The following is a 23,103-nucleotide window of genomic DNA, read 5'->3' as shown; positions in this document are numbered from 1 at the left end:
CCAGAAATTCTAGGACTGTTGATCCTGGGGTATCTGCGGAGCAGAGACTGGGAAAAGCTGCTCCACGTACTTTCTGGCTTTTTAAAATGGATACTGCCTCCAAAAGTATTTGAAATGCCTCATTTATACTTGCAGCATTTATGGTTTTCTTTCCTGAGGTAAACATTCCTTCTGCTATTTTTTACTTTGATAATAATCCCTTGAGGTTGAGTAGGCCAGGTGTGACACTTCAAGGCCATTTAATGAATTTCATGACTGCGCAGAAATTTAAGCCTCATTTCTTCAACCAGTACACCATGATGGCTTCAACTGAGTCAAACTGCATCAGCAGCTTTTTCCAGGAATCTGTTCTGTTTGTGTCATGTGATTGCTTAAGCATCCTTTACCCGTCCAAGGAAAATTGGGATATAGGGCAGAGGTCCCCAACCTTTTGGGCACCATGGACCGGTTACGTGGAGAGAGGTTTTTCCGCAGACCGGAGGGGGCATGGTTCTGTGTGCTGCCTGCATCCCGCGGATGGGGTTTTGCTTGTTGTGCAGCCCGGTTTCTGGCATGCTGCCCGGTACCGGTCCACAGACCAGGGGTTGGGGACCTCTGATATAGGGGATTCTTCTCTGCTTTTTTGAGCTTGTTGGGGATATAGCCAATGATGTTTACAAGCTCTCCTGATTTTTCTAGGAGATTTAATTCTTGAAGAACATGGAATTGGTCAATGAGAGACTAAGAAAGGAGCTGGAGGAAGAGTTGAAACTTGGTACTGAACAGTTGTGCAGCCATGCATGGTACCATGGTTGCCTGCCACGGAAGGTAAGGAAGCAAAAATCTGTTACTTGGTTAGCTAGTTGTCATACAGTCAGTGAAAAACAGTATAAATAAAAATGTAATTACAGAGGCAAAGGGCAAATTGAGACAAATCAACTCTTTCAAAAGAAGAGGCTAAATTATCAGTTATGCAGCAATGAAAGAAAAAGGAAAACTAAGGGTTTACATAAATATCCTTTTATACTGTGGTTCCTGGATGCTAACATTTATTGCATTTGTTTCAATTCTGTTCTTAGAAATATCACTATTATTCCCATGGAGATCTCCATAAATTCGTTTCTGCCTTTTCTTTTGTTAGTTTAGTCATAAATAATTTCATCACTTTTTAGTTAATTTAACTTTGCTGAAGGCTTTTTTACTTAGCCATTTTTACCCATTTCCAGAACAAATATTTATTTCCGTCAACATTGCTCTGTATTTTTCTGTGTAAAAGTAACCTTAATGGTTCCTTTCTTTGTTTGATTACTTCTTTTTCTCTTTATGTATGTTATATAATATGTTTTTGTCAACCTTGTTTTTTACAACATTCTTTTATATGCCTTGTTTTTTCAAGCACTGTCTTTTTCACTTCATCATTCCACCAAGCATCCTTGGTGGGAGCGGGGAGGACAAATTTCAGTAATATTGTAAATTGTAGAATTCTGCTAGGAACACTGATTTGGAGAAAGTAATGGTACTTGTAGTGCCTTTGCTACACGACCAAGAAGAACTATCTTTAGTAAGATTGACATAACAATCTTTGCCTGTCATCTGACTTTGGGCAAATGAGGCTTTTAATAGGGAACAGCCATTAAGAAGTTAACTTTCCTGTCCTTTATAGGAAGGGAGGTTTTCAGAATAAAGGCATTTGACTGCTGGTAATTAAAGGGAGAAAAAGGAATGTTTCAGAGGGAGGCCTAGCTTGAAGTTTCTCTTAAGAGAAAGTATCTAGATAAAATTATTTTAAAGAAGGAATGAAGATTAGGCAGTTGTGATAAATATAGTTTGTTTCCATGGCTACTAACCGAATCAAGTCTTTACTATAGTCATATAGTTTAGTTTTATCAACAGTAATAGTTAATATTTAACCATAAAGAATTAACTGTTCACCGCCCTGAGTCCCATAAGGGAGATAAGGCAGTATATAAATTTTAATAATAATAATAATAATAATAATAATAATAATAATAATAATAATAATAATAATAATAATAATAATAATAAATAATCTTTTTCTATATGGAGGGGAAGAGAAGAAATACTTGAGGGAAAACAGAATTTGGATGGAGGATGGATGGATAGGGTAAAAGAGGAAGGACAGGATCAAATTTGATTAGGAGGTATTTATTTTCATAGTTCCTAGTGAAGGGGAAAACAATTGGAGTGGTTGCTTGGGAACAGTATTTTTGCTAAGGGAAACATGTTATTTTTTTCCCTTAAATGCCTACAGTTTGTTCTCTCAATCATTAGACATCAAAAACTATATTTTCTTGCATGTTAACTCAGCTGTTCATTTGGGACAGGTCCTTGTGTAACATATGATAGTAGGGCCTCCTTATTCAGAATTTTCCGTCATAGTGCCAAACAAGAAAGCAAAACATAAGATTTCCTGGTTTATCCAGGGACGATAGACCCAATCACTAAAGCAGCTGTCAGCTTCTACCCATGAAAAAGTTACTCCTGCACCAGGAAGTCCCACTTGCTTATTTCCCTTGGCATCAGACTTAGAAAAGGGAGACTAGGAGTGGAAGGTGGCCAAGGGAAAGGACTGGAGGCATGAGATGGGGATGATAGAGGTCACATTGCTGTAACATCATCAGCAAGATATGTATTTCATCAACAGAATATAACCTATATCAAGACTATCCCCCTCATTGAAGTCTAGTCCCTTATGTGCCCCATCACCATTAGGCTTAGATATAAAGTTTTTCCATCATAATTTCGTAACAACATCCTCCTGAATGAAATCAGGAGGAAACAGGAATTTCCTGGATTTTGGAACCTGAAAAACAATGATTCTAGATAAAACAATTGTGAAGAGTCACTAGAATATGAAGAACAGCCCTTAGGTTCTGAACACACCTGGCTTAGAAAAAGAGTTAGGTTTCCCTGGAAGCCAAGAACAGGAATGATGTGTTGACCAACACAGTTCAGGTTGTCCAAACATATAGGAGAAAAGATTATTTTTCCAGACTAGTTTTTTAAAATTCCTGTAGAAGCCTAGTATTGCTGGGATTCACAACAACAACAACAATAATAATGAAGAAGCAAAAGTGTTCTGGGACTTTAGAATTCAAGCAGACAAGAACCTTCCACATAATACCCCAGATTTAACCATCAGAGAGACAAAAATCTTGCATAGTGGTTGTTGCAGTACTTGGAGACAAAAGAATAGAGGAGAAAGAATAGAGAAAATCACAACATACAAATACCTGCAAATAGAGGTAGATTGACTGTGGCAGGAAAAAAGCATTACTACTTGGGAAGGTTTCAGTAGATGGGCAATATGTCAGATCCAGTCTAAACATCTGGTTGACTATCAGCCATAATAGCACCAAACTTTAAAGAACATTCTGAGTTTATATCCGCTTGGCACAATGAATCTGAGGATTTCTCAAATTCAGTGTAGGGCAGAGTTTGTCCACTTTTACTTGTACAGAAAAAAGTATCTTCATTAAACCAGCTGTTCCTATTATAGTAACAGAAGTTGCTCCTGATCTGGAAGGGAGAATAAAATACCCGTTAGAAGTTCTGTGATGCGTCAGGTAATGCTCACTGATTCTCTGTATCTGCTTCAGGTCCTGTCTGAACCACTACTGCTTCAGACAGGAAGGTAGTGCAGAGAGTGGTGAGGATGGCAGAAAAGATCATTAGTAGTTCACTTTTAGGACATAGCATATAAGCAATGCTTAAGCAGGCTCCGTAGGATTGTCAGAGATGCTACACATCCTCTTCATGACCTGTTTTCCTTGTTACCTTCTGGGCGGAGGCTTCGTGGTATCTGAAGCAGAATATCCAGATTCAGTCACAATTTTTTTCCATATAGCATCAACTTTGTGAACTCTCAAGTTTCCTCTTTCCGCTACGTATTCAAAATGGATAGTGATCAATATGTGTGTGTGTGTGTATAGGTGGATAATAATGATGATGATGATGATGATGATGATGATGATGATGATGATGATGATGTTGGAAGGGACCTTGGAGGTCATTTAGTCCAACCCCCTGCTCAGACAGGAAACCCTATACCATTTCAGACAAATGGCTGTCCAGTCTCTTCTTAAAAACTTCCAGTGTTGGAGCATTTACCACTTCTGGAGGGAGGTTGTTCCACTGGTTAATTGTTCTAACTGTCAGGAAGTTTCTCCTTAGTTCTAGGTTGCTTCTGTCCTTGATTATTTTCCATCCGTTGCTTGTCCTGTCTTCAGGCGCCTTGGAAAATAGCTTCACTCCCTCTTCTTTGTGGCAGCCCCTGAGATATTGGAACACTGCTATTGTGTCCCCCCTCGTCCTTCTGTTCATTAAACTAGACATACCTAATTCCAGCAGCTGTTATATGCTTTAGCCTCCAGTTCCCTAATCATCTTTGTTGCTCTTCTCTGTACTCTTTCTAGAGTCTCAACATCTTTTTTACATCGTGGTGACCAAAACTGGATGCAGTATTCCAAGTGTAGCCTTACCAAGGCATTGTAAAGTGGTATTAATACTACATGTGATCTTGATTCTATCCCTCTGTTAATGCAGGCCCAGCACTGTGTTGGCCTTTTTGGCAGCTACAGCACACTGCTGGCTCATATTTAAGTGATTGTCCACTAGGACTCTGAGGTCCCTCTCACAGTTACTACTATTGAGCAAGGTACCCCCTATACCAGTGGTTCTCAACCTTTTTAATGCCGCGACCCCCAACCGGTCGTAAGTCGAGGACTAAACCGGTCGTAAGTCGAGGACTAAACCGGTTGTAAGTCGAGGACTACCCAACCGGTCGTAAGTTGAGGACTAAACCGGTCGTAAGTCGAGGACTAAACAGGTCGTAAGTCGAGGACTACCCAACCGGTCGTAAGTCGAGGACTTTCCCTGCCCGGGAGCGCCGTGCATGCGTGGTTCCGCCCCCTGCGCCGGCCGAGGCGTAGCTGGCAAGCGGCAGAGACGGAGCAGGCCGACCACCAGCTGGCCCAGCTCAAGGGAGGTAAGGCATCCGCCGGAAAAGGGGAAAAAAAATGGCGGACAGCCTTGTTTGGCGACCCCCGTGAAATGGTCGATCGACCCCCAAATGGGGTCGCGACCCATAGGTTGAGAACTGCAGCCCTATACTATACCTGTACATTTGGTTTTTCTAACTATTAGAAATCCTGAAACAAGGGGGACTAGATGACAAAGACATCCAAATAATAAAGAATCTGTATTGGCATCAGGTAGCAAAGGTGAGACTAGGCCAAAAATACTCAGCTGATGCAGAAATAAGAAGAGGGATCAGACAGGGATGTATTCTGTCTCCACTGTTGTTCAATATTTACTCTGAGTCAATCTTCAACGAGGCACTGGAGAACATCGATGCTGGCATCAAAGTAAATGGTGTTTGGATCAACAACTTAAGATATGCTGACGATACAGTTCTGCCTGCCAGTAAGCATGAAGACCTTCAGCTCCTCATCAACAAAGTCACAGAAATATCTGAAAAATACGGCTTGTAGCTTAACACCTCAAAAACCAAGATCATGGTCGTCAGCAAACAACCCATTAATTTACCACCAATAAATTCAGAAGGAATACCACTAGAAAAAGTTGAAAGGATCACGCACCTTGGTTCCAATTTACATGAAAGCTGGGACATGACCTCTGAAGTAAAGACAAGGATAGAGAAAGCTCGAACAGCATTCTTCAAAATGAAAAAGGTCTTCTGCAGTCACGACATAAGCCTAAGACTGAAAATCAGGCTTGTCAGATGCTATATTTTTTCTATCCTGCTCTATGGAGTAGAGAGTTGGTCTCTGACAGAAGGCCATCTGAAGAGACTAGAAGCATTTGAAATGTGGATCTACAGGCGGCTGTTACGTATAAGCTGGGTTGACAAGATCAGAAATGAGGTGATAAGCCGCCTGGGAAAGCCAAGGGAAATCATCAAAATAATTAAAAAACGAAAATTAGAATATTTCGGACATGTGATGCGACACCTAGAAAAATACGGCATACTCCATTTAATCCTCCAGGGAAAGATTGAAGACAAACGAGGTCCAGGCAGAAGAAGAACATCGTGGCTTCAAAATCTAAGGGATTGGTTTGGACAAAACTCAGCAGCACTTTTTTGTGCGGCTGCTGATAAAAATAGGATCACCAACATGATCGCCAAAATCCGATAATGGATATGGCAAGAGAAGAAGAAGAAAAATGTAGAACCTTACTTTTTTCACCATTGAATTTCATTTTGTTAGATAGTGCCCAGTGTTCAAGTCTGTCCAAATCCTCCTGTATCTTAAGCCTGTCTTCTGGAGTGTTGGCTATTCCTGCCAGCTTGGTGTCGTCTGCAAATTTGATGATTTCCCCATCTATCCCCTCGTCCAAATCGTTGATGAAGATGTTGAAGAGCACTGGGCCGAAAACAGAGCCCTGGGGCACCCCACCACAAACTTCCCTCCATGTAGATGCGGTTCCATTGAGGACCACACGCTGAGTACAGCCGGCCAGCCAGCTCTGGATTCATCTGGTGGTGATGCTGTCTAACCCACATTTTTCTATCTCAGTGGTTCTCAACCTTTTTAATGCCGCGACCTCCAACCGGTCGTAAGTCAAGGACTAAACTGGTCGTAAGTCGAGGACTAAACCGGTCGTAAGTCGAGGACTAAACCGGTCATAAGTCGAGGACTACCCAACCGGTTGTAAGTCGAGGACTTTCCCTGCCCGGGAGCGCCGCGCATGCGTGGTTCTGCCCCCTGCGCCGGCCGAGGCGTAGCTGGCAAGCGGCAGAGGATCAGGCCAACCACCAGCTGGCCCAGCTCAAGGGAGGTAAGGCACCCGCTGGAAAAGGGGAAAAAAATGGCGGACAGCCTTGCTTGGCGACCCCCGTGAAATGGTCGATCGACCCCAAATGGCGTCGCGACCCATAGGTTGAGAACCGCTGTTCTATCTTATCAAGTAGTAGGTTGTGATCTACTTTATCAAATGCCTTACTGAAGTCCAAGTAAATTATATCCACTGCATTCCTCTGATCCACTAATTTTGTCACTTGGTCAAAAAATGCAATAAGATTTGTCTGGCATGATCTATTTTTGACAAACCCATGTTGGCTTTTAGTAATGACTTTGTTTGCCTCTAGGTGTTCGCTGATTCGTTGTTTGATTATCTTTTCCAGAATCTTCCCAGGTATTGAGGTCAGGCTGATAATTTCCTGGGTCCATTTTTTTTCCTTTTTTGTAGATGGGAACTACATCAGCTCTTTTCCAGTCCTCTGGTATTTCCCCAGTGCTCCAGGATCTTTGAAAAATATAGTTCAATGGTTCTGAGATCACATCTGCCAGTTCCTTGAGAACCTTGGGGTGTAATCCATCTGGTCCTGGTGATTTGAACTCGTCTAGGCTGGAGAGGTGCTCACTTACCATTTTCTTGCCTATCTTAACTTGCGTTTCTATTCTGTTTTTTATGGCACTATTTTTGGTAGGTTGGTCTGTTTTTTCCCTTTGTGTAAAGACAGATGCAAAAAACGAGTTAAATTGTTCTTCTTTCTCCCTGTTGCTTGTCACCTTCCTGCCATTTTCACCCGCTAATGGACCGATCATTTCCTTCACTTTTTTCTTGTTTTTTACATGTTGAAAGAAGCTTTTTTTGTTATTTTTGACTTTGGTNGCAAGCCTTAGTTCATTTTGAGCCTTGGCTTTCCTCACTTCATCTTTGCAGGCTCGGGCTATTTGCTGATATTCTGACTTAGTTATGTGCCCCTCTTTCCACTTTCTATACTTGCCCTTTTTATCTTTCAATTTATCAGAGAGTTCTTTATGCAGCTATGCTGGTTTCTTTTGAGAGTTGTTATTTTTCCTCTTTGTTGCTATTGTGCTAGACTGGGCTTTTATTATCTCACTTTTCAAAAATTCCCAAGCTTCTTGAGTTGTTTTCCCCTTGAGGATTCTCATCCATGGAATCCTTCCCAAGCCCTCTCTAAGTTTATTGAAATTAGCTCTGTTAAAGTCCAAGACTCTAGTTTGACTGTGTTCTATTGCTTGTGCTTCCAAAATGTTGAATTCCAATATTGCATGATCACTTCCTCCCAAGGTTCCTGTGGCTTCAACACCTTCTATCATTTCATCTCTGTTAGTGAGAATTAGATCCAAAATGGCTAATCCCCTGGTTCCCTTCTCTACTTTTTGGGAGACAAAGTTGTCTGCTAGGTTTGCAAGGAATCTGTTTGATCTTCCATTTGGTGCAGAGTTTGTCTCCCAGTTGATATCAGGATAGTTAAAGTCTCCCATTACTATTGTGATACACTTCCTACATACCTCAGTTAGCTGACTAGCAAAAAGTTCATCTGTTTCCTCTGTTTGGTTGGGTGGCCTGTAGTATACTCCTATGGCAATGTCATTCCCCCCCTTTTATATTGACCCAAATGCATTCAAGATAGTTTCCATCATTGTTATGCTCTATTTCTGTAGAGATGTAGTTATTTCTTATATAGAGAGCAACTCCGCCTCCTCTTTTATTTGGTCTGTTTCTTTTAAATAATTTAAATCCCTCTAGCTGTGTATTCCATTTGTGGGTTTCATCCTACCATGTTTTCATAATGGCAACAATATCATATCTGCCCTCATTAACCTGAATTTCTAGTTCACCCTGTTTGCTGTTCATACTCTGTGCATTGATGTATAGACATTTGAGTCGTTTATGACTGACCTTGTGTTTACTTTCTACATAACCTGTGTGGTGCCTGAGTTCCCCTGTTGTCTTACCCCCTATTTGGTTAGTGCACTTTGTGTGGCACTCACTATTAGAAGCTTGATTTTGCTTGTCCACAGACACATCTATGTTACATGCACTGATAGCCCTATAATTTTTAGATTGCCAGGGACAGGGATGTTCTGTATCAATTAACTCACTGTCCCCGCTGTCTAGTTTAAATATTCCTCCAGAAAATCTGTGAATTTATAGCCGAGTAACTCAGTCCCTTTCTTTGATGGATGCAAACCATCTCTTTTGTACATTTTTTCATTGGACCAGCTACAGACATCGTGACTAATATATCCAAAGCCTTTCCCTTTACACCACTCCTTTAGCCACATATTGAATTGTACTATACGCTGGCCTTTTTCATTTTGCTCCTCATATACTGGTAAAATTTCTGAAAAAGTAAGCCTTAAGCCTATTCTGCTAAGTTTCTGCCCCAAGCTCTGGAAATCATTCCGCACAGAGAGTACATATTTTTGGGACAGATGGTTAGTGCCAAGATGTACAATAGCCTCCACTTCACAGTCCTTGCTGACATTCTTGATTATTTTAGAAATACGCTTCTTGTCCCTACTGGCAGTAGCACCTGGAAGACACCTGACCTCTTTCGAAACCTCTGTGTCCTTTCCTAAATTTACATCCCTTATAATTGAATCACCTAACAGAAGGCGGCTTCTCTTTTTGGATGCCTTTCTGTACTTGCATGACTGATGTGTAATACCTGATTCGCACTTCTCCCTGTCGAAAACAAGTTTTTCATCTCGGACCACGATCCCCTGCTTATTTGAGTTATCATCACAAATACCTTTACCTGTCTCCTTAATGTCCCTATGAAGGTCAGCAAGGGCATTGTATCTGTTGTGCAGGGACACAGCGAAAGCTTTGCGTTTATGGTTCACAGCTCTCACCCTGCCAGATCCCACGGTTGTCCACACTGCCCTTCTCCTGCAGGATCTTTGTGGTAGAGGGGGCTCAGTAGAGTAGAGGGACTGAACTGGACACCTAATTTCTGTCTGAAGAGCACAGATTACAGACCCTAGATGGATAATCTGTCCTTGTAGACTAGTGATTTGTTTACAGATAGGACAGTTTCCAAGTTTGAAAAGGGTACTGCGAAAGACAGCTGCAAAACAAGTGTTGCACTGAACTAAGCCAGACATTCTTAGATACAGGGAATCTCAGACACACTTGCCCTGAATGTACCGCTGCTGTTTATGATTTTTAGTTATATAATTCGCGCGCCATTAGGCACGCGGGCCGCTACTTTTCTGGTGCAGCCTCCCGAAGACTTACAGTTTGTAAAAAAACAGATAGATAGATAGATAGACAGACAGACAGACAGACAGACAGACATAATGTGTATATGTGTGTTATGTATTTGTATGGGTTGATATATACTTTCTTTTGAGAGCAGGCAACAGAATTTCATTTTTAATATGGGCCAGCATGCTCATAGTAAAAAATGACAACAAAGGTTATCTTATTTATCTTATCTCACTGGTTCTCAGTAACTTTCAAGTAGCTCTTTGTCTTGTTCTTGTATTTAATCATCTTGAGATTGTTCTAATATTATGTTTTGTTGGACCTCTCCTTAAAGAAAGACAGACCTTCCTTCTATGTGTACTTACCTCTCTTTCTCCCTCCCTCCCTCCCTCCCTCTCTCTCTCTCAGGAGGCAGAATCCATGTTACGGAATGATGGGGAGTTCTTGATCCGCGATTCACGCTCTAGTCTGGGTGATTATGTCTTGTCATGCCAGTGGGGAGGACAGGCCCTGCACTTCAAGATAATTCGTGTGGTACTCCGTCCCCGAAAGGGCTATTCTCGCACCCTTTTCCAGTTTGAACAGGAGCAGTTTGACAATGTCCCTGCCCTGGTGCGCTTTTATGTGGGCAACCGGAAGATCATCTCAGATATTTCAGGAGCTGTGGTGTCTCGACCAGTCAACAGGACTGTACCACTTCGCTGTCTGGAGGAGCGTTTCAGTGATACTGGCCAGCCTCCTGGCCCATCGAAGGAGGAAGAAGCACCTCTTCGACAGTTCAGCTTTCGTTCTACTATTGCTGGGGAACAAACAGGAGATGGAAACTTGCTCCGGTGAGGAACCTTGCTCCATGGTGAAACTGTTGGAGGGGTGGTGGTGAAACTTGGCAGTGTGGCAGAGAAGACGATATGGTACTCCTAAATTTTGCTTTTAAATACAGCTACTTAGAAATAAGGCACACTTTTAAGTAATTATGGCCAATTCACTGGGTCTTGCTCAGATTTATAGTGCAGGACCTTTATTACACTCTAGGTCTCAAAATGTGGAAAGCCTTACCAGTGAAAGAATGTTTGGTGGTGTGATTATGGAAGTCCCCAAAGTCAGTTAGCTGTGCTGCAAGTTTTTGAAAAATAGGGTTTGTGGGGGAGAATGGATCACTTAGTTCTGTATCTTGGTTTTTCCCTCTCTCAGAACAAAAGATCGAAGTGGAAGTGACCCCAGTAGCCTAGATCAGCTGGGCCAGAGACCTTCATTGCATGGTGCCCAATCAGACAGCAACTTATTGACAGGTGGGTATATGGAAGACAGACTCCATATGGGCAGGTTGGCATAAAGTACCTTCAGTCTACAAATAGTGACAGGAATATGGTTCCTCTACTGCTTTATCTGCAATACAACACAAGACCACACAATACAGGTTAATACATTTTCCCCGAATCCTCTAAATGGAAGCAGAGATTCTTCAGCTTTCCAGGATTATGCAACTCATCCTGTATTTCCCCCAATATCAGTTAAATCATGCAGGAAAGCAGTGGACTGGAAGCAACACAGTGTCTAGGAGTCAAAGAAAAAATACAGAAGTTGGCATGGCTAGAACTGTTCTGTAGCATGGGGAAGGTAAAACATAGAATGTGATTTCTTTCTCCTGAAAATATTTAATTGCCATTTAATGAAAAATGTTTCTAGTTATAGTCAAAACTTGAAAAACTGAGCAGTTTGACTTAAAAGCATGAAAAAAATGATAAAAAATGTTGTGACATCACAGTGCAATCCTGTTCTTTCATGCATACATCCTGACATCAGACACAAGTACACAATTTACAGGGTTTGCATTGTGAAATCATAATCCATGATTACATAGACCATGGATTTTGCATTTGTTGACAAACTTAGCATGAAACCAGAAATAATAGCTTGATGGTTTGTATGATATCAGAGCCCACAGAAGATTGTCAGGATAGCCTTGTACACCATGTGGTTTCCTTGGATGAGAGCTGGACCTTAAGGCTCTGATAGGATCCATGGCCTCTACCACTGGGTAGCTTTTGTTGGTGACATTGAAGGGCAGCAGGTGCTGCCTGTAGTTGCTAGTCAGTTTTGACAATGGCTGCCTGTTTATGTTGCCAATGGCCAAGAGTCCCATTGAACAAATCGTGATGATATTGGGGCCTACATTGCAATAACATCATCGTGAATATGTGCCTTTGCTTGATTAGGGAATGATGACTTAAACTTGGAGTAATCAAATATTTTACAAGTGTTTTCTTTATTAGGAGTGCATCTATCCTAATTTCATTAATCAGTGTGGTTAATCAATTGATCCTTATTTTTAGATGAAAGTCTCCTGCACCATCTTCATTTAATTGATGAGATTGACTACACATACATTTTAAAAATTAGCGGGTACATCTGAAATGTTGCATATATTATATCTGGCACCATAACATGACAACATCTTGTTTTAACACTGAAATTCCCAGCATTTGATTTAATAGAAATTCAATATAATAAACATATTCAGACAGAAGTACACTTGAGGCAGGGAATGTTTGTGTGCCAATCGAAAGGAATTATCTAACTCTAATCCGTCTGCACCCAAACCATTCTTCTGTCCACAGGAAGCGCAGAAACATCACCTGGAGACCAGGACCGAACCCAACCCCCTCCTTTGTCTCCTGCCTTTCGCACAGGCAGTGACCCTGTCTTACGGCCAAGTGCCTCAGCACCTCATCTGCTGGAAGGTTTGGGACTGAGTGGTTCAGAAGGGCGGCTTCATTCCAAAGCTCCCCCAAAGCCTCTGAGGGTCCCTTCCATGCTGATGAATGACTACTGTGAACTGATTCCTAAGGTTCCTCAGGGGCCCCGAAGCCACGTGGAGCGCTTGCGGACTGAAGAGAGATGGCGTGGCCGGGCTCACATTACAGAGACTACTTTTGGGTTCCTGGATTCTGTTCAGGCTCCTTTTCCTTCTCCCCAGTCAGAGGAGATGGAAGTGGAACCAGGGTTTGAGCGCCCGCTGCTAGAGACTACTTCCTCCTTCCAGCTTCAGCACTTTAACTCATTGCTTTTAACCCCTAACAACAAGCCCCTGGACTCCGGCACACTCAAGCACCTCAAGGACATTTTTGCTACCCATGATTGCCACACAACAGCCCTTCACATTTTAAAAATGGATTGTCAGGTGAGGGCCACAGAAGACAATTTTTCAAATATAATATTATTTTAGTGATCTTCAGTTGCCTCCTTTATGGTGGATTGCATTAATTCATATTTAACAGATGATTGGTTTTGTACAAGTGTATTTTGACCTGAGTCAGGACTGGAACTCTGGTTTCGGCCATCTGATCTGCTTGATTATTATGGGAGAGATTCCCTTTCTCATGTTAGAAAGCTAACTCTAAGGCGTTTGGGTTAGGAATTCTGAGCATGAGATAGTGTCTGATGCAACCTGGTCCTTTTGTTAAGTGAATTTGGACTATTACCATCTCCTAGTTTTATGAATGCTCATGGGCTGATGCAGAAGAGTCATGGGGCTCCTTTCCCATTGTTCAGGAGTTGTTTTGTGGTTCATATAAGCCAAGATATAAACTGTGCTTTGCTACGAAAGATTGACATCACTCCCATTCCAGAACTTGCTTATTACCCACATTGAATTGGGATTCTAAAAGCATCTTTGAGCTTTCCTCATCCTGGTTGGCAAAACCTTAATAAATGAAAGAGGTGGTAAGTTGCAGGCCTGAAGGATCAGAAATCTATTCTATGAGCAGCAGTAATAGAATTGGAAGGGAACCTGGAGGGCTTTTAGTCCAACCCCCTGCTCTAAATAATAATAATAATAATAATGATGTCAGTGCAAGCAATCCTTAGTGCTAAGATGAGATATACGTTGTTTTTTTTAAATTGTCTGAGCAGAAAGTTTTTAATTTATAATAATAATAATGATAAAGTTGGAAGGGACCTTGGAGGTCATCTAGTCCAACCTCCTGCTGAGGCAGGAAACCCTATACCATTTCGGACAAATGGCTGTCCAGTCTCTTCTTAAAAACTTCCAGTGTTGGAGCATTCACCGCTTCTGGAGGCAGGTTGTTCCATTGGTTAATTGTTCTAACTGTCAGGAAGTTTCTCCTTAGTTCAAGGTTGCTTCTCTCCTTGATTGGTTTCCATCCGTTGCTTCTTGTCCTGCCTTCAGGTGCTTTGGAGAATAGCTTGACTCCCTCTTCTTTGTGGCAGCCCCTGAGATATTGGAACACTGCTATCATGTCCCCCTTCGTCCTTCTCTTCTTTAAACAAGACATATCCAATTCCAGCAACCGTTTCTCTCTTTTAGCATCCTTATTTAGTCGTAATTTGTGTTTAGTTCTTCCAGATTCAGCTAGAAAAGTAAATCTAATTTAAAACAGGGAACCTCTCAGGAAAAGATTTGAAAAGAGTATATTTAATTGAAATTTTAATGGAGATAATGGTGAGAACAGTACTGTGTAGGAGCATAGTAGCATAGAAAACAAATTCCTTTTCTATTTAAAAAAGAAAAGAAAAAAGTAGCTTTTACTGTGTAGCTTTGCTCCATTTTTTGAGCATTAAAATAAGAATTCAGTTACAGATCTTTCCAGCTTGGAATAGTTAAATAAAAGTAATTTTCTCAAATATTTCCTCCTCCCCTGCTGCCTGGTTTTGGCATGTTGGAAACAATATGATGGGGATTTGGGGATTTCTATCTCAGCTGACTCCCTGAGCCCTTTGGCTCTCTAGCTAAAACGATCTGCTGTCGTAGAAAGTATAATTGATTTAGCCCATAAGAAAAATTCCCCTCAAGGGTGAAATGGAGATGATGTAAGAAACAACTGTTGGCTTAAATGCTAACATCTTGTGAAATGCACTATATCTCTTCTACAGGCGTTGAGGATCATTGGCGTATCTAAAGAGCAGGAGCGGGCCATGGGGGTGAGCTCGGGTCTGGAGCTTATGACCCTGCCTCAGGGGCATCAGTTTCGGAAGGACATGCTGGAAAGGTACTGACTAAAGTTCTGTGGTGTCTGGCAGGCGCCAGAGAAGAAGTTGTGAAATTGTGTGTACATATCTGTGTGTGTTCTCCAGAACTTGCTTGCTTGTCTCTTGAGGATGTATTGTAGGTGCCAATTCACTAAGGATAAATATGTAATTACAATCTCAATTTACGGAGAGGTGCAGTGGCTCAATGGCTTAAAAGGTGCTGGAGAAGGTTTGTGGCTGTGGCGGTTCAAGTCCTACCACCATGTGATGGAATGATATCCCCTCACTTGCCTCAGTTCCTGCCAACCTAGCTATTTGAAAAGCATGTAAACACAAGTTGATAAATAGGTACCACTTTGATGGTGAGGTAACAGCGCTCCATGTTTCACCGCACATTCTGTACTACGATATGATGTCATGCTGGCCACATGCCTGCGGAAACAGCTTCAGACAGTGCTGGCTCAATAGCTTAAAGGAGCAGAGATGAGCACCAACCCCTAAAGTTGGCTACAACTAGCGGAATAAAACCCCTCAACTTATGATCAAAATTGAGACTGGAATTTCCATTGCTAAGTCAGGTGGTTCTTAAATGAGTCATGCCCGATTTTGCAATCTTTTTGGTAGGCTGTTAAGTGAATCATTGCAGTTGTTAAGTGAATTATAGGATTGTTAAGTGAATCCCGCTTCCTCCATTGACTTTACTTGTTAGAAGCTGGCTGGGAAGGTTGGAAATGGTGATCACATGACCCCAGGATCATGCCACTGTAAATATATACCAATTGCTTAGGACCCGAATTTTGATTGTGTGACTGGAGATGTTGCAATTGTTGTAAATGCAAGTACCAGTTGTAAGTTACTTTTTTCAGGGCATTGTAACTTTGAACGGTCACTAAACAAATGATTGCAAGTTGAGCACTACCTGTAATTTAATTATTGCTTACTGTAATTGTTTTGGTTTTATTTTAATTAACTTACTGTCACTGTTTTTAATTTTTGTATTACAAAAGATTAGAGCCTAGTTACAAACACATTGTGAGTCTTCTGAAGATTTAATGGTAAAGAAATCAATTTTCTATTTAGTGATAGAAAATTAAAAAAAATAAAAATAAATTAAAAATAAATGACTTTCTGGGAGAGCAGAGAATAATTTCCTGAAGACAAAGGCCCAGTCATTCTCAGGAGGCCACTTCATAGTTGACTGCTGACTGTGCTTTGGTGGCCCTTCTCCCCCTCTGGCCACATTCCCTGCATAGTATCTAGATCAGCCTGGAGCTGGCAAATAAAAACCTCTTTTAGACATGAGGGAGATGCAAATGGCTCTGCCTATCTATCCCCTTCAGCCACTCCCTAGCCTGCAGGTGTCCAGTAGGGGATCATTCTTAGTATTAACCTTGTGAAATCTAAAGCTTCCTCCTTGCATTATATATTCAAGATGGACAGTGATTAATATTTATATGTTAATTATATTTAAGGATGTAGGTCTATACATATGTTGTATATAGTATGTTTAAATGTGTGTTATGCATGTGTACACTTTGACAGCAAGCAACTAAATTTCATTTTTAATATGTGCCATTGTGTCCACAGTAAAAAATGACAATAAAGGTTCTCTCTCTCTCTCTCTCTCTCTCTCTCTCTCTCTCTCTCTCTCTCTCTCTCTCTCTCTCTCTCTCTATCTATCTATCTATCTATCTATCTATCTATCTATCTATCTATCATTCTGAAAGTAAAGGCTAGCTAGTCCTTTCAAGGCCCAATTTGAGAACGTAATTGCTAGAATTATGAGTGCTTGATAAACAGCTTTTCCCAATCAAATCTATTTAACACTCTATACAAAGAAAGACCCAACTAGTGCATTATTCTGTGGCAGAACATCTTGGGGTCCTGCACTGTGGACTGAGGGACAGAAGACATTCCTCAGGGTTCAGATGGGATCTTGCATGTCAGCTTTACGTGAAAAAGCTGGTCTGGGCCACCACCTGGCTTCTGGTCTGCCAGTAAAGCAGCAAGTAGGAATCCTGTTATTGCTTTTGAGCAGATGGCAGTGAATGTATTTGAGAGCAGCTGCTGCAGCAGCACCAAAATTTTTTGTGTTTTCTTTTTCCATCCTCAGGCACCATCTTATAGCTCTGGGCATTGCTGTGGACATCCTGGGCTGTACAGGGTCAGTGGCTGAACGGGCTGCCACCCTCCACAAGGTCATCCAGCTAGCCGTGGAGCTGTGGAGGCCAGTTGGGGACCTCTTTGCCCTCTCTGCCGTGATGAAAGCTCTTCAGCTACCACAGGTGAGGAGGTGGGAGTGGGCTTCTGGGAGGAAAGCCAAAGCCTAGGGCTAGCCTTGTGTTCCTGCACAAAAAAGATGGAAAAGCGTAGTTTGAGTTCAGATACTTGATCAGAAGCAGCTCACCTAACTAGCTCTGGTTTCAGTCCACATGTTGCTGTTAGAATGGATGGAATGCATTTAATCTACCACTCTGAAGTGTAAATATTTATATCCCTTTCTCTTTCTTTATTAAGCACCTGGCCAAGCCAGTCATTCCATTCTGAACCCCAGAGGCTGTGCAGGCAGCTCTGTTTATACTTCTCTCCTGTTTTGGAATCTGCAGATCACCCGGCTGGAGCAAACATGGAGGCATCTGCGCCAGAGCCACACCGCAAGCGCCATCGTCTTTGAGAAGGAGCTCAAGCCTCTCTTGGGGAATCTGAACAGGGCTGAAGGTAGGGCCTTGCAATCATTCTGGCCAACTCCAGTCATTACAACTGTGTAGAGCTTCTGGTGCATTGCTCTATTTTCATGTGCAGCTCGGGAGTCAGCAACCTTTTCAAGCACCATCTTGTGCACCATGGACACAATTTTATTTAGGGCTGAGATGTAGGAAGTCAGTTTAGATTTCAACTGCTCCATGGTATATCACCATGCAGACATAATCTTGGGAGCTTCCATGTAATATTGGAAACATTCATTTAGACTGTTAAACATTTTTATGAGCAGCTTAGTGAATATATAAAATATTCCTTGAATCATTTTTAAAATAGCTGTACCCCGTTTTGCATTCATTTGAAGTTGCATGCATCCATTCCCATTCTAAAAAATTTAAAACAAATAATATGAGCAGAGCTGTAGTTAAGGGTGTGGTGTATTTTCTTCTTGGACTCTGAGTCCTGCTTTGGGACTTTCTGTCTTTTAGAGGAGATATTTATTACATCACTCAAAGTTTGATCTTTGTAAATGTTGCAGTCACTCTTATAAAACAGAAATGTAAGTTTACTGCCTCAGGGATAGCCCTAAACTGCAACTTAGGGTTTATTTTATTATATTAATTTATGTGCCACCTACTTTGTTTAGAGGCAACTCTGAGCAGTTTGATTTCTTGTTGTGAATTCTCTGAGTAGTTTCATTGCCACAAAAATGGGAAGTTCTAGTGTATCTGGACAGTCATTCCAGACTAGGCAGATTGTTGTTTTAAGGTAAATAATTGTGCCGGTGTTTATATACTCTTATTACTGAAATTCCTTGTTATCAGGGTGCAGAGTGACTCATAGAGTCAAAGATTTGGAAGAGACTGTAGAGTCCAAGCAATCCTCAGAGTAGAATTTACTAGATATCTCTCCTATCTAGCCTCTGTTTGAAGACCTCTAGAGTGAAGGAGTACTTACCACTTCCATGTGACAGTTTGTTCTTCTGGCTGACAGCTGGCAGAGTCAGGACATTCCTCCCGATGTCTAGCCTGAACTTCCCTCCTTGCTGTTTAAATGTAACTGCCGTTTGATTAGGATGCACTCATGCAATGGACCAGCATTTGAAAGGCTGCCCATTATGAGCTGATGTATATGAATGCACTCCTCTGAGCAGGATTGTTTTCCAAACTTTCTGACTCCAATCTAGTAAGTAGGGTAGCAAAAAGTTGGTGAATTCTGCAGCAGTCAGACTTCTCTATAGGGATTGGCATCTTAATAAATACAGGGACAACCTCTGGAAAATGTCCAAGCCACCCAGGGTCTCCTTTGGTGAGATGGGCAGCTATGTAAATTTGATTATTAATTAATTAATTAATTAATAATAAAAATATGCCTTAAACTGAATTAAATCAGAGTTTCTCAGCTTACAAGTTACCACAATTGGGCGTGTTAACCAAAATGGCTGTTCCAAATGAAACAAAAACAGTGTTTGATTTTACTTCAGCCTTCCTTTGCTTTATAGACTGCAAAGGTTATGGGGAAAATAAGAGGAGGAAGGTGTGTCGGATACATTCGCTGCCTGGAGTTATTTGTAAAAATAATAAATGTGGGATACATTACTGCTGTAATTGGGAACAATTGTTAAATAAGGACTACCTGTAATTCCATCTGTGATCTAAAAGGCTGTTGTCTGTGGCCTACAGGGAATTCTGTCTTCTCCCCAAAGGAGGTAGCAATTCCTCATATCCTGCCTCTTCTCAGTCTTATGGAAGGAGAGCAACTGTGGGACGACAATGAGGAGACGTGTGATGTCCTCCTGCGGACGCTGGAAGCAGCTCGCTTTGTTGCCACCGACACTGGCACTTATTGCATCAGGGCTGAGGCCAGACTTCAAGGTAGGGTTGCTCTTGGCAGTGACAGCTGGGCCCCCTCTATGTACCTTGGTTAGCTCAGTTCAGATTGGCTGGTGAGCATCCATTCCTTTCCCAGTTGCCCTCTTAGGTGGAATACGTGTGGGTGAATAACAGCAGCCTAGAAGAAAGCTGTCACAGCATCAAGGTGGTGGACTGCACTGAAATACCCAGGCTCTCTAGGCCATTGTCAGCTGCAGTAGCTCACTGAGTGAGTTTGGGCCATCCTCTCAGCCCAGTCTACCTTGCAAGGTTGTTGTGGGGAGAAAATCAAGAGGAGCCTTATGCATTCTGCCTTGAGCTGCTAAATAAGTCGGGATAAGTTTCTAACCAATGAAAAATCCACCCATCTGAACTTTGTAGCTATTTTGGTGATGGAAATATGACTCAGCAATGGTTTATTAACAGCTAGTCTTAGTTAGCCTGTGAAGTACGCCAGCTCTAAAAGGAGCAGCAATTTTGGGTAAGCACGACTTGTAGCAGCTGGACTTCTGCTCTTGCTTTTGCTCTGAGTGGCTCAAAATGTGTTTTAATTCTATCCTGATCCTACCATACTGGGTAGGGTTGGTGATTATTCAGTGGATGGGTACCTCAAGGAAAGTTTTGCCCCTTATACACTCCAAAGAACTTTGGCTGGGAACCCTGTGGATGATATCCAGTGGGATTGCCTTACGCGCTCTCTCTCTCTCTCTGTACTTTCCCAGCTCTGCTGCCGAAGTTGCAAATTCCACTACAGTTTTAAGGAAATAAAATGCTCGGCATGCTGTATGCGTTAATGATTTATTAGAAGTGTGCAGCAGTCAGATCTAAAGTGGGCATTCTTATTGTACCGGCTGGCTGCTCCATAAAGGAGCCACGCCTTTTCCTGGGTTTGGAGGATAGTGGCATGGCTGAGAAAAACACCTGATTGGGTTCAGGTGGTGACACAGTTACATCCTGTCACCTCCTCCTCAACTTGGACATGTTTTCTTGAGCCTGAACAGCCGCAGTACAAATGCCACAGACAGGTGTGGCAACGATGCTCACTCCAGAAGGGAAGCACCTTTGCTTAGATCATATCCGAATACTGCACCCCTTTCTGACTCACTTTTCAACCTTTGCTAAGGAAAACTAATGCAAGCCAAGGCTTTCTATGAGTTTGTGCCATCTTAAAACAGTGCACCATTATGGCAGTCCCATGACATAGCAAGCCATAAACTAGGTTTTATGGCTGGCCAGATTTAAACTTTTAAAAGCCAAAAACTCAAAATGAGAACATAGACCCTTCAACTCTTGGTTAGAATCTCACGAAGTGGTCTATTTTAATTTTGCAGTTGCTTTATTATTAAAAATGAGGTTTCTAGTGGCAAGGTATCTGTACTACATTCCTAATCTCTAAATTAAGCTGTCATTTTATAGCTTATCTGGGTGTTTAAACGCAGCCTTGGTATGATGGCCTTATATTATTCTGAAATAAGGAATTCTGTTATACAGATAGTTCTCAACTTACGACTGGTCACTTAATGACTGTTGGCAATTACAAAGGACCTGAAAAGTTACTTATAATCTCAAAGTTACAACTGCCCCTGCCACCTCAATAGTCATGTGATCACATTTCAGGTGCTTGGCAACTGGCTCGCTTAGTGCAGGGCTTTTCAACCAGTGGTACGGGTACCACCTGTGGTACATTGGCACCTGGCAGGTGGTACGCGAGCATCCTAGAAAAGTGGTAGCGGGGGAGGGGAATGAACTGAACCGGTGGCAGCACTGCACAAGCCTGAGTGAGAGACAGCTGGAGTTGCAGGGCTATCAGGGCTCAGTGGAAGTGCCAGGATCAGTGCCAGGCTGCAGCTGGAGTTCGGCGCTCATCCTGGCGCTTCCGCTGAGCCCAGAAGAAGCACCGATCAGCTGGAATGTTGCAGCATCTCCAGGGTCTTGTGATTTACATTCAGATGCTTGGCAACTGATTCATATTTATGACGGCCACAGTGTCCCAGGGTCATGTGAAGTGACCAAAACCTGCTGCAACCACCCAGCAGATGGGGGAATAAAAACCAAACACCCCCCACCCCACCCCCGCTGCCAATCCTCAACAGAAATGCTCACAACAATGGAAACCTCAGACAAGCGGGTGGGCAGGCAGGTGTCTTGCTCGGTTGTGGCTTGGGGGGCACTTTTTTCGGTGCCATTGTAACTTCGAACAGTCACTAAGCGAACTGTTGTAAGTCGAGGACTACCTGTACTTTATCACTTTTTTCCTTTTTTTTGACACCTTGCTAGGCGACTGGTGGTACTCTGATGTTGCCGTATCCTAAAAGTGGTACAATGGGTGAAAAGGTTGAAAAGCCCTGGCTTAGTGGATGAGCTGGATTTGGACTTTGAACCCATGATTCACTTAACAATCATGGTGACCCATTTAATTACTGTCATAAAATCAAGTCCAGTCACGTGTTGACTCAACTTATAACCACAACAAAATTCTATGACCAAAATTCCGGGCTCAATTGTCACAAAACAAGGACTGCCTATACCCACATTGGTTATACTAATCCTTTTTGTTCTGGCCTTACTGGAGTTCAGTCTTGTTCTGAATCTAGTATGTGTGGCTTAGCAGCTCCTTTCATTTTCCATTGGTGATACATCATAAGAAAACAGTTAGCTAATATTAGGATGGGCATTCTGTGTAGTACTGATTGACGTTACAGAATTCAGCTCATGTTTCTTTTTTACATTCTTTTCTCCATTCAGGATTCCAGGGCACTCCAGAACTCCTGGAAGTGTTTCAGACGGAGTTCTCCCTTCGGTTATTCTGGGGCAGTAAAGGAGCACAGGTGGAACGGGGTGAACGATACAAGAAATTTGAACGGATCTTGACTGTGCTTTCTCAGAAACTAGAGTGAACTCATAGGAGTTCTCCCCCCCCAACCATCTGGAATGCAAGGCAAGGGTGGCAAAGATGATTAGTAAGCAGTAAAGAAGAGGGTCACCCGGTGCCAGGATTAGATGTTGACTGAGCTGAAATTTGAATGTCTTCCAAGGAATGAATGAGCAGGAGGAACTTCTCTGTGGTAGACATTCCTTCTAGTTCAACAGGGCCAGGGCTATGGAAAGAAACAATCTGGAAACTTTTTTAACCTATGCAAAAGAGCCAGCCTGCAATAAAGAAAGCAGCAGATGGTTTTTAACCACTATGTGCTATGAAAATAACTTTGATCTCTGCGTATTCTTGCCCAATTTAGAAATTTCACAGCATTGGTTTACAGATTCCCCAGACCAGAAAATAACAGCTTCTAAGATTGTTATCTGCACCCAGAAGTTTAAATGCATTTGTATCCAGGTTAGAAGAGTCCAAGGATCCATCCTGAATCAAAAAGCAACCTTCCTCAGTTGGAATACCTTCCCTGTTTTTGTAGTTATCATTCCATTATGCAGAGCTGAATTCCGCAGTTGATATTTCTTCCTTTTTAATGTATGTCATGTATTACATGGAAAGAAACTTGCGTAGGTTTTTCCAGATTTTTTTTCTTCAACTTGAACAGTACTTGAGAAAAAGTAC

General features: G+C 42.0%; 1 protein-coding gene across 1 annotated transcript; it reads left to right on the top strand.

Annotated features, from left to right (window-relative positions):
• Nucleotides 1-686: 686 nt before the first annotated feature.
• On the top strand, nt 687-22,785 carry LOC107285123 (breast cancer anti-estrogen resistance protein 3). The gene is made up of 9 exons (XM_015813276.2): nt 687-807; nt 10,399-10,823; nt 11,182-11,279; nt 12,609-13,171; nt 14,884-14,999; nt 17,093-17,264; nt 17,586-17,697; nt 19,362-19,553; nt 22,296-22,785. The coding sequence occupies exons 1-9, from the start codon at nt 700-702 to the stop codon at nt 22,445-22,447; spliced, it is 1,938 nt and encodes a 645-aa protein (XP_015668762.1). The 5' UTR covers nt 687-699; the 3' UTR covers nt 22,448-22,785.
• The last annotated feature ends 318 nt before the right edge of the window (nt 22,786-23,103 follow it).

The sequence above is a fragment of the Protobothrops mucrosquamatus genome, unplaced genomic scaffold (genome assembly GCF_001527695.2).
Source record: "Protobothrops mucrosquamatus isolate PMUCROS unplaced genomic scaffold, P.Mucros_1.0 scaffold150, whole genome shotgun sequence".
Lineage (NCBI taxonomy): Eukaryota > Metazoa > Chordata > Lepidosauria > Squamata > Viperidae > Protobothrops > Protobothrops mucrosquamatus.
This window is presented reverse-complemented; position numbering and strand designations above follow the sequence as displayed.

Bases quoted from the DNA above. Each gene is read 5' to 3' on its own strand.
- LOC107285123 (XM_015813276.2), top strand. From the start codon at position 700: ATGGAATTGGTCAATGAGAGACTAAGAAAGGAGCTGGAGGAAGAGTTG. The intron at 17,265-17,585 runs GTGAGGAGGTGG...TGGAATCTGCAG, and splicing joins AAGCTCTTCAGCTACCACAG to ATCACCCGGCTGGAGCAAAC. The intron at 19,554-22,295 runs GTAGGGTTGCTC...TTCTCCATTCAG, and splicing joins GGCTGAGGCCAGACTTCAAG to GATTCCAGGGCACTCCAGAA.